The 12,001-nt window shown below is 34.0% G+C and overlaps 1 protein-coding gene across 2 annotated transcripts in view; it reads left to right on the top strand.

Moving 5' to 3' along the window:
• The window catches only part of TTC6 (tetratricopeptide repeat domain 6), a 68,896-nt gene that overhangs the window by 27,500 nt on the left and 29,395 nt on the right, over nucleotides 1-12,001 (top strand). For both annotated transcript variants that reach the window (XM_071809413.1, XM_071809414.1), the window contains 7 exons: nucleotides 561-623; nucleotides 1,870-2,297; nucleotides 4,001-4,469; nucleotides 6,855-6,984; nucleotides 8,562-8,737; nucleotides 9,166-9,302; nucleotides 11,415-11,584. In XM_071809413.1, coding sequence (XP_071665514.1) covers nucleotides 561-623; nucleotides 1,870-2,297; nucleotides 4,001-4,469; nucleotides 6,855-6,984; nucleotides 8,562-8,737; nucleotides 9,166-9,302; nucleotides 11,415-11,584 — 1,573 coding nt within the window. The remainder of the gene's footprint in view (nucleotides 1-560; nucleotides 624-1,869; nucleotides 2,298-4,000; nucleotides 4,470-6,854; nucleotides 6,985-8,561; nucleotides 8,738-9,165; nucleotides 9,303-11,414; nucleotides 11,585-12,001) is intronic.

Below are 12,001 nucleotides of genomic sequence, written 5' to 3' on the forward strand. Positions count from 1 at the left end.
TTTTTCTGTCTGAGATTCCCAAGACAGGAATGTATGTGTAATTAGTGTCATTTAATATGGAGTGAATATGACACTTTTAAGAAGTGTCCAGCTTAAAACATGTTCATTGGAAAGATATCTCCATATAAGCAGTAAATTCACTAGGTGATCAACAGTATGGCGTATTCAGAGCATGTTCTGAGATTGGAACATCTACAGCACATTATATATAGAGTATGTCCACTGACTGTGCTTGCTCTTTAGCATTAATCTACATGAGTAAGTTGAATGTGTCTCAGATTTTTTGACATCTGGTGGAGTAATAGGCTGAAGACATCCAGAAATCCATACAAATGCAATTTTTACTTCACTCTGGCAAATGTGTGGGTTTTGTTGTTGTTGTTGTTTGTGGTTTTGTGTTTGTTCTTGTTGTTGTTGTTTTTGGTGAAAGTGCAGATTTCTTTAGACGTTAGCTCTAATTTTCACAGTGTCTCCTTTTAAAAGCAGAATGTGTTGGAAAGCTCTATTCATACTAGGCTCAGAGTAATTCAGACTTATTTTGCTTTTTGTTTTATGTATAGACAAAAAGTTTACTGAGAAGATGCCAATCCTTGCCTGATTTTTCTGACAGTGAGAGCTCAAAGGTATGATTTAATATTTTCTTGTATTTGTTCCTGAACTGTGATTTTATGGAAGAAATTCTTCCACTGGACTGATTTGAGCTTAATATTTTCGTATTAGGTGCAAAAGTGAGAGTCTCAAACGTATTTTTCCAGTGGATTAGTTTCATTAAATAGGAGAACACAGTTCTACAGTGAGAACCCCTGTTAACTTTACAGGCATTTGGGCAGAGATAAGTGTGAGTACTCTGTACTCCAGCTCACCTGAAATGAGTGGAACAACATATCTGAGTAAAGATTTGCAGTATCAGGTCCTTGAATTTCAGAAATATCAGGACAGAATGTGTCAAGTTTTCCGATCTGTAAAGTGCTAGGTACTTTTATGGCTATTAAAGTTATGCTAGCCGTTTCACAAAATACATAAAACAGCAATAAACCATGCAAGCTTTACACTTGGGCAAAGATGACCTTGATACCATTATACAAGTAATATTTTATTAACAACTTTGATTTTGAGTGGGAATTTGAGGAGTATGTATTTATTTAAAACTTCTATATAGTCTGTAAAGACCTGTTTAAAATGTTGTGACCGTGTTATTTTAAAGACAGACATGAAGCATGGCAGCAGTTTGTACTCAATGATAAATAAAATAATTTAAATACTAGATTTGAAATTTGACCTAGGTATTGATGCTTGATTTTTAAAATACTAGTTTCACATTCAAAAAGAAGCACTGTTGTTGAATTCAGTTAACAATCCCTTAGCAAAACTATGCATAGTGCATTCAAAAATATCGAGTAACAATTCAATATTTATGCAATTTGCAGTCAAACTGTTTGATTTGGTCTTAAATGACAGATGATGATAAATATATGTGGTGATAAATGATAGCTTTACCCTGAGTTTCAGCTTTCTAATAAATCAGCTTGAAGCTTAGACTTTTTTTTTTAAATATCATTTTCCTAAAGAAATGTGACACACTTGTGACATTAAGATTTTTTTCTTTTTTTCAAAACTTTACAGGGTATAATGCATTAGCACAAATAAAGAATGAAAGACATTTCTTGCTTAAATGGAGTGTTTTAACTTATTATTAAAATAAACTAGAGGCTGATGCAGTGTCTTTCTAATAAATATATAAATTAAATAATTCTTAGTAAATGTCTGTAGCCAAGCATTAAAAAAAGTGTTTTGAACTAAGGAAATGTGATATATAAATCTTATTTCAAATGAACATGAGATCAATTAAGTTTCCTTTTCTTTTAACAGACAGGTTTGATTAAAAGATCAGTCTCAGCTCTGGAGATGACTGCTTTCAAAGATGAAATTATGTTAAATATATCAGCTAATTTCAAAACCAGCATGAAAGAGTTGGAGGTTATGAAGCAATGGGTGGCTGAGCTAGAGGTTGAGAGGGAGATCGGGAAAAGCTCCCCTACCAAGCACCTATTCAATGAAATCTGTGATGATCCTCAGTCAATGCAGACAGACATACCAGTAGAAAAGATGACTACATTGAGTGGACAAGAGGATAGTGAGAATGACATTGTTCTTGTGGAGCGACTTCAAAAGGCTGGGATTAAATGTACTGTTTCGCCAAGAAGAAAGAAAACAAAGAAATCAAAGAAAATAATAAACCCTAGAAAATTAGAAGCTGTGATTAAGAAATTAAGTCAGCCTCCGAAGATTCTTACAAGGTTTTCTTTAATTAATGTTTATTGCTTTTTAAAAAATGTATCTTAATTTGTAGCTCTATTATCTAATTACAGGTTTTATCTTTTTAAATAGTAAGTATTGCTCTAAAATTAAGTAATGATAGTTTAGTTATTTAGGAATAATATATTTTTTAATGCAAAGAAAAAATAAATACTACTCAGGTCTCTTTAGGACATTTAATATATACTGCACTTTAAATGGGAAATGGTGTTGCTGCATGCAACAACAGAAGAAGTTTAGCTAAGTATAAATTAATGATTGAAATGATCAAACTTCTATCTTCTGAAAGACAAGGACAAAATTCAAAGTTCTTAGGAAACTCAAATGCTGGGCTGGACTAACCTCCTTTCTACCATGAACTTCATAGATTACATCAAACATGTAGTTCGCTTTTTACCTTTTGTTTTCATGTATCACTCTAAATATTTTTCTAGTGAATGATTATTATTTACATACTTCAGATAGTGGGTACCTTAGAAAATATTTAAGTATTAAAAAAACAAACAAAATAAATTTTTTTTTTGCTGTTTTTTTGATATTAATATTTCTTAGCTAATTATACTTGAAGTATGACCTGAAAAAAATGCCTGTTTTTGTGTGCAGTCATATGTTATGTGTCCACGTCATACTTACACTGATGCTCAGGCCTGGTCCTTCAAGCCATTTTTCCATTCAGCTTCTCCTTTTTTTCTGTTTTCAGGCACTTTTCAGTAGGTTTATTCTTAAGAAAATCAAAGATACTTAGATGGTGTGATATGCTGGTATAGTGCACTGTGACTAAGGGCCTTTTTCTGAAGTCTTGTTTTAAACAGGGATACTGTATGTTCTTTGCTGTCTGAGGCTTTCCTATCAGTTTTGCTAAACCATGAGGATTTTATCTTTGTGCTATTTTGCATGACATTCATGCATGGACCTACTACATTTTTTATTTAACTTCTCTTTTTTTTTTTTTCCCTAGTAAGATTTTTATGTATAAAATATCATAAATATTAGGTACATAGTATTATAAATACATGTATATATATATTTTTTTCCTCTGTATTCCCTTCTGCTATTCACTTCTGTGTTAACAAGGGTAGTATTGTTTGTGATAAAGATCAAGTGTTTCTGTTAAAGACTTCAGTTTCTTTCACTTAGACATCTCAAAGCAGATGTTGATATTGAGCATTTGTGAAGGTTCCCATCTTGGAAGTTATGAGTTTTCCCAGATGATCATTTTGGAAATGTCCTTGTACATTCAAGTGCTTTTTTCTCACCTCTCGGTGGTGCTTTTTTTCTGCTTCTATTCTTATGGCCTCTTCCTAATATTATTGGGATCTATCATTGATATATTAATTCATCTAGGATTTATCACCATTTAACCAGACTGGTAATTGTCCAGTCTGAAATACCATTCCTTCTTAGATTTAGCATTGTCCTTGTAAACAGAAGGTAGAAACTTTGGAGGAAATAAGCATGCAACTGTGAATAGCTGCTGGACATTCTTGGGACAGAAGTAATTTCAGAACAATTCTGCTTAACTGTGGCTTCAATAATGAGTTTTGATAAATGTCTGATCTTAAAAAATTATCATTAACAACAGAACTAACAATAGGCTTTAAATAGTTGTTGACTGGCAGATTGCAATTTGGTATCATTAATATATCTGGGAATCTTTTGTTAATTTTAGTATGTTTTTCCTCAGGTCTGTGTCTCTGGGAAGGCTTCCTATTCATGATCAGTTCAGTATCAAGGTGTCTTCAGCAATCAAACAATATCAGAGCCCCAGTGTCCCTTGTTTGTTAGATTTTGAAAAGTTTGCAAAAGCGAGGGGTGGAATTCCAAAAGAAACTTGTATTCGCATGTGGGTCTGTGGAATATGGAACCGCTGGCTTTGTGAAACTTTCCCTTCTCGTGAGACTGCAGAATTACCAAAACTAACTGAGTCAGTGGACTCTCAAGAATCAAATCTACAAATAAAACTGATTGACTCAATACAACCTGTTCTTCTCGAAGGTGGAACAGTTAGTATTGAAGATTTAGAAAAAGAAATAAGAAGATTGACTGAGCTAATAGAAAAGGAAGAGAATCCTTCAGCTTTTCATTACTGCAGACGTGGAGCAATACAAAGAAAGTTAGGGAAGTTAAAGTCAGCTATGGATGACTTGGAAAAAGTAAGTTTAATTCCAAGTTTTACTTCAATCAAGCACCCTTTTAAATTTTTTTTTTTATTATTATTTTTTTTAAACTGAGTATCTGAGTTCTTGAACAGGTGAAGAACTATAAGCAATAGATTTGATAACTAGCTGAATACTGCTGCCTTTTTACCTTTGTATGATAGCATGATCCAAGTTTAGTCCTGCAAGAACGAAAATGTGGGCTCTTAATAAACTGTGTTTGTTTGCGCTGTTTGGAAAACACTAGGGTAATGTTTCTTTGGAGACCCTTACTCAGAATACAACGCTCCGAAACAGAGCTGGAGATAGGATAGAAAAAAGGACAAAAAATATTTTGCTTCAAGTTTTGCTGCTGGCAAAGCTGGCAAGTATATTTTTAATTTCTGCAAAAGTATAGTGAGCAAATAAATTGAAAAATCATGTATTTTCTGTTTATAATTAAACTATCATTTGACACTGATATTTTATACAATAATACTATTTTTTTCTATGTATGTTTATTTTTTGAACACTTTTGACCTTTATAGTGCTACAAACCTGCCATTACTTCTGCCCAAGACCCTGCACAACTAGAAAGAAACAACCAAAACAGAATTAAAAAATTGCTGAAAAAAACAGAAATGAAAACAATATTTTTAAAGTCTATAATTTAAACGTGGAAGCTGTGAAAGCTTTCAAAGGCATTCTTTAAGCAATGGTATGGTTCTATATGTTTGTGAAACCTGCGTAGAGAAGTCATGTGTTGTACTTTGGGTATGGTATTTCCATTGTCATTTAACATCTATGTTACACACTGTTAATCATAACCAGGTTGGGACCCCAAAGTATATCATCCTGTGCATAATGTTATAGAGCAAAAGACTTCCTTCTTTCCTTAACCAACATCTTGGCTCTTAACAGAGCATTTGGTGTTTGGAGAAGCAATGCTCAGCAACTGTTTTGGGTTCATGATCCTTGTACTGGAGTGCTTGATAATGCAAGACTGAACCAGATCTTGTGCGTTGATATTGCTCTGTGGGGGTAGAACACTGTTAGTCTGCCAGTGTTCACGAAAACAATCTTAACAGGCACCTTTAAGTAAAGTAAAAAGCATTTCTTTTGCTAAAACACAAAGCTCAGTCAGTTGGAATATTTGGAAATGTGCAGAGGAATGAAACAATGAAGTACAAACCAGCTTGACTTCGTGTTAGTTTCTGCATTCCTTTCAGCTAACAATCTCAAGCCACAATAAATTTTAAGGCTAACAGGATGTCCTGCAGGGACATCTGCCCTTCAGATTTTACTTTATTTCCAGAGTTTGTCTTTCCCAAAATGCATATTGCCTTAGGGTGAAGTTCCCTTTTATAACACAATTTCTGTTAATGCTTCTCTTGAGGATAATTCTCTCTCTATATATATTCATTTTTAATGGGACATATATAGCTATTTTGTGCACCTCCAATCTGTACATATTACCTTCCAAATGCCATAAATTATCTGACCAGAAAATTTGCCATATTTGTAGAAACTCAATTATTACCTTGTGTCATTTTTATTCACCTGAAATTTTAGGAACAGACTGTCAAAGATCTGAAAGACTAAAAATTCCATACCCTGACCAAATGGTTCATTGACCAATGGGCCAACATCAACTGTCAAAATTGCTTGACATTGCTCTTGCGTGTTCTGGTGAAAATATTATTGACTTTTTAAGATATACAAACACGGTCCCTATGTAGTTTATGGATCTAAGAAATAGTTTACAGACCAAAATTTGAGAATTACTGTTGTAGAAGAACATTCCCAGATCTGTATCAATCTCTGTTTCCATGTGGCTGCTAACTGGTTTATATGCATAATGAATATATGTGAAATATCTTGTTTGATTGTTAATATCTGTCAAAGGATTTTTAGTAGGGAATGTGAAGTGCTTTCTATAGGAATTATATAACAGCATGGTTTGAAAAGCTGATTCCTTTTTCACAGGGACAGGTTAATTATTTATTACTTTTAAATAGAAGAACAATGAACAAGATTGTTTCTAAGCAACTCTTGCTTGGGATTCTCCTAGAACTGCTTCTGATTTCTAGAAAAAGTTCAGATAAGTATTTTAAAGAAATCATCAAACATGGTAATATCCTAACTGATTAATATTTTGCGCTGTATATCCTGATTGCTTGGATTCTGATTCTTCATATGTGTAAGTACGATGCTTTTAAATAGAATAGTGATATTAAAAATTTTTTTCCAGATTTTTAGGTTAAATAAAAGTTGTCAGTCTAGGAATTTTCTTAAATAATCATTTCAGTGCAAAAATTTTCTCATTTCCTATGTACTATTGTTAGCACATTTGAGAAGTTCCTTCTGCAATATAAATAAGTTATTTGCTTATTTTGTTTATAGGCTATAAGCTTAGAACCACTACTACTTGATGCTTACTGGCATAGACATTTGATTTACCTCTTTCAAGACAGGTTTTCTGCTGCTTTAAATGACCTGAATTTTATAACTAAATGGAGCAAAAGTAAACGAGGTAAGTATCTACTGAAACGTAACTTAACAGTTAATTTTTCATACTTTTTTTCTCTAGTTGCCTTTGGCCCTAGTTCTGCAAATGTTTTTCTGTCTATTTAATGTTACTTTGGTGATTTTATCCATATTATGAAAAGATTGAAACATTTCTTAATGGAAAGGATTGTGAAGAAGTGGAACAGGCTGCCCAGGGAAGTGGTGGAGTCACCATCCCTGGAGGTGTTTAAAAGATGTGTAGATGAGGCTCTTAGAGACATTGGTTTAGTGCTAGATTTAGGTTATGGCTGGACTCGATGATCTTAAAGCTCTCTTCCAACCAAAATGATTCAATGATTCAAAGGCTTGGGACAAAATTTCGATTTCTAATGCAAAATCAAGCACGTAATTTTAGTGTGTTTTTAAAAAATGCTAAAAGAAAAAAAAAGGCGAAAAACAAGAAAAGGAGAACAGATGGGAATTGTATCCATTAATTGCACAGCAAAAGCTGATAACAATCCTGTAATGGCCACAGTGTGCTATTGTGCATTCACTCAGCCCTGTTCTACCGTATACTTAAAACTGGGAAGGAGCTTGAAAGGGAAAGATACAACCTGGCTGAAAGACCAGGAGTTGCAGGTCAGGGAAGGTGATTCCCCTCTACCTGGTTGTGATGCTGCATCTCCAATACTGTGTCCAGTTTTGGAACCTCTGGTATGAGAGAGACAAGCTGGAGAGAGTCCATTGGAAAGTCATTAAGATGTTCAGGGCTCTGGAGCATAAGTTGCTTAAGAAAGGGCTGGGGGAGATGAGTTGCTTGGCCTGGAGAAGGTAAATCTGTCCGGAGCTACACAGTGGGTGGTAACAGAGGAGAAAGAATCAGACTCTCCTGAGAGATGCACAACAAGGGGCAGGAGTCACAAGTTGCAACAAAGGACATTGCAATTAGATGCAGACTTGGAAGACGCCTCCCCTGTTCTTCTTCCTCTATCACTATTTTTTTTTTTGTTGCTGAGCACGATGGGATATGGTATAGAATATCCATTTGGGCTGCTTAAGTCATCTGTCCCAGCTGTGTCTGCTCCCAACTTTTTGCCCACCCCCAGCTTACTTGCTGGCGAGAGGGCAAAGTGGAGGAAAAAAAAAAATAAAGCCTTGGTACTGTGCAGGCATTGTTCAGCAAAAGCTAAAAGATTGTTGTGTAATCAACACTGTTTCAGCCACAAATCTGAAACACGACATCATGTGGCCTGTTGTAAAGAAAGTTAATTTTGTCCTGATCAGACCCAATACAGTGGGATAAGTATTGTGTGAGCCCATTTAAACTAAATATCTTCTTTATATTTTTGATCAACAGGTCTACAATAAATGGTTTGATGGGCCATGTTAAGGAAGTTTTCTATTCCCCAACAGACCATTTGTACACAGCTACAGCTCCAAACTTTTGAATTCTGTTGCTTAGATTTGAACAGGACTTCCTGACCTTTTGTATAATCTACTGTTCTATTTCTACTGCTTGTGTTCATTACTGTGTAACAAGGACATGACTTATTGTTTTGGGCTGTCAAATAATGCCTTTTATTTTTGGGGTGGTTGTTTCAGATACACACCTGTCAATGGCTGAAATTTACAGGAAACAGGGTAATAATGCTTTGGCAATCATCAGTTATAACTCTGCAATACGGTGCAGCCCTACAGATGATGACATTTATTTCAGACGAGCTGAGTTGTATTTTGAGGAAAATCAGTTGTTATTGGCCATGGATGATTATGCTAAAGTAAGTTCAGTCTTTGGTATTGTTACAGTAATGTACTAACTTTTAACAAAAATGAGATGTGTAGTAACTTTATTAAAAGCAAACTGTATTTGGAGATGACTGATAAATAGCTTGGAGAACAGATACCCTTTTCAAATGAATTATGTTTAAAAAAAAATCTCTGCCATAGAAGTATGTGATTTCTGTTATTCCTGCCAGCTAATTGAATAAATTACTGAATGACTACAATTTATCACCTGCTAATAAGCTTGCATTTCTATTTTTTTATTTCACTTTACAGTTAATGGAAATTGCAATAGACATTAAATAAAAAGGGAATTTGAGAATAAAATAATATATTATTTTTAGGCTTGGTTAAGACTTTTAATCATTAGAAATAATAACAATTAGGAATAACACCATTTACTGCTTTATTTTTTTCATTATAGTGTTTTCAGTATAACCCAAAAAGAACAGATGCACTTATGAAACATGGAATATATTTCTTTGACTGTTCAGTTTTTATGAAAGCAATTCAGGATTTTACAGCTGTGATCAAGGAAGACCCCACCAATGCTCAGGCAAGGTAGAATATATAGTTTGACAAAAGTATTTGAATTTTAAGAGGATTATTAAAATAATCTTAATATGTAAAGGACTGAATATGCATAAAACAATAAGAAAGCAGTTGCATTTCCAAAGAGGTGTCTAATAGAAATAGAGTAAGACTTCTAGGCCTTGATATCCATTGGGGAATCTTTGTCTTGCTTTAATGACTTTGGATTAGTCTCTAGAAGTTAATATAGCTAAACACAGAAGCATGTGCTCCAATCCCCCTGGAGTAATGCAAATATAGAGCCAGTTAGACTTAAGCACAGGCATATGTCCTTTGCTCTAAAGAGCTGGATTTAAATACATGCTCAAAGTGATATTGCTCTGTGGGAGTGGAGCATGCAGAGTTCTATGCCTAATTTCTAATGATTGCCTTGGCAATTCTAGTTTTAACGTTATGCTGAATTAATGTTTTCTGTGAGAAATTTAAATTATGAATGAGATGCATCTTTATTTTTTGAACTGTAATGATGATTTTGAGGTTTGACTTACAAAGACTCAAAAAAATTTATATGATTTCCGTATTAGAAAATGTGACTTCTTTTTAATATAAGTCATGCAAAGTTTTACATTCTTTTTTATATTCTATTCCGGATTCATGAAAATAGATGTAAAATAAAAATAAAAGCAGATATTCGATACCAGATTACGGTACCTGAATTTAGGTGTCAGCTCGTCGTATCCATGAGATGTAGGTGTCTGAGCAGCCATTATCAGCATGGACTCAATACAGTTAATAGACTATAGGTTGACTGCATATAGACTCTTCTATAAAGCTAAACAGCCAGTAAGTGTAAATTTTGGATTAAGATAATTGCTCTCATCTCCTTGTATTATGTTGACTAGATCTTCATCAACTGTCGTGGAAACTCAGATACCTAACGTGTTGTAATCATCTACAAATAGGCACCTAAGTTTAGGTGTCTTATTCTGGAACTAATTCCCATCCAAACTGAACAGAAACAATTAGGGAAGGATTCCTCTGTGTGTATGTTCTACCTGTCAGTCCATCTCCTTCAGAGGGAACCACAAAATCATGCAAAGGTTTCTTATGACATTAGTGTCCTCTGTTACTAAAGTAATTTACAGACACTCCTTAAAACCCTGACTTTGAAATGAAATCTTGAGGCAACATGAAGCTGCATTTGGTTTCCTGAAATCCACTAGTTCTTTGAGACTCACATGTTGATGAGTGGGCTCTGTCAATAATCCTAGTGACTATGATTAGTATCAGTGCCTTGTGTTTGTGTAGTTAAGCATGTGATTTAAATTCTTGAGGAACTGACTTTACTGTGTTAGGTTTTAAAAAGAATAGTATCTGTTTTGCATGATAACTCTGCATAGAAGTGGGATAAGACCTGCTTAATAAGTGAAAGCTATCTTCAGTAATACAAAAATGTAAGTTTTATATATTAGATTTTGCATTAATAAAGTGATTTTACAGCCACTGCTGTCTATTCACACTTTTTCGCCTGTGCTTTTGATTTATGTTGTTTAAATATATTGCTAGCTTCCAGAATTTGAGAGAGGAATAGTGTAAAACTGTAGGATCTGATTTTGTAGAGTATCTGTTTGAAAGAAATATTGCAGATGTTTTGGATGTTTTCAGAAAGCTTTAATATTAATGAGAGCAGATTTATATTTTTTCTTTTAAATCTGATTTAACAAAATCTGGTATTTCCCATACAGAAAAAGTTGCATGAGCTGATTATAGAACTTGGAGAGAGTTCCAACTCTGTGATGCCCAAGCTGATCTACTATAATCTACTCTGATGTTCTATTATATTGAGTTTGATTCATGCAATTGCAGTGATCTGCCTATATGGTATAGATTACAGGACTTGTTTACTTCAGACTTTATTAAACTCAAAATAAAATTGAATATTTATTCTGTTTTGCAATATATTTTCTTGAATAATTACCTCAAGATTGCAGGACAAAAACAATGGAAGAGCTCTTGATATTAAGTTGACTCAACCTGTTAATGTTATAAATAATAGCCCATGACTTCACATTATTACTTCATTTTGTAGGTATAATTTTCTAAGGGAAATTATATTTAAAGAGAAACTTTCTTCCTTGTTAGGCTGTATCGAGGAAGAGCATATGTTAAGCAGCGCCGGTATAGAAATGCAATGCAAGACTTAGCAGCAGCGGTTCATCTAGACCCTTCTTGTTGGTTAGCGTTCTACTACAGAGGTTGCATACTACGGCAGACCGATCCAAAAAGAGCTCTGAAGGACTTCAGTGTTTCTGGTATTGTTTGTTTCTTTTAATGGTGTATATGTTTATCATTAAAAAGAGAAATGACCATTCACGAGTAGCTGCTATCCTGCAGCATGACACAGATATTTCATGTTGCAAATATTGAAATGTATTGTTGTCTTTCAGTGTTTGGTAGTAACTTGCTCCTTTCCATTTCTATTATGTTTGCTATTAGACCTTGACAGTTGCTGCTGTTGTTACTCTTCAATTATTTTGCCTTTGCTTCCTAAGCTTCTCTACTTCACTTTTAATAATTCAAGTGTGTGTAACTGAGAGTTATAGATATGTCTTAAAGATGTTTCATGCCATATTGAACGGTTTTAATTATGATCTAGCATGTTTTGTTGTTGTTTACCTATGATATAAAACTCTAAGAAAACGAGTAAAAAGTAATGTGCAAATGAGTTG

The sequence above is a fragment of the Patagioenas fasciata genome, chromosome 5 (assembly GCF_037038585.1).
Source record: "Patagioenas fasciata isolate bPatFas1 chromosome 5, bPatFas1.hap1, whole genome shotgun sequence".
Lineage (NCBI taxonomy): Eukaryota > Metazoa > Chordata > Aves > Columbiformes > Columbidae > Patagioenas > Patagioenas fasciata.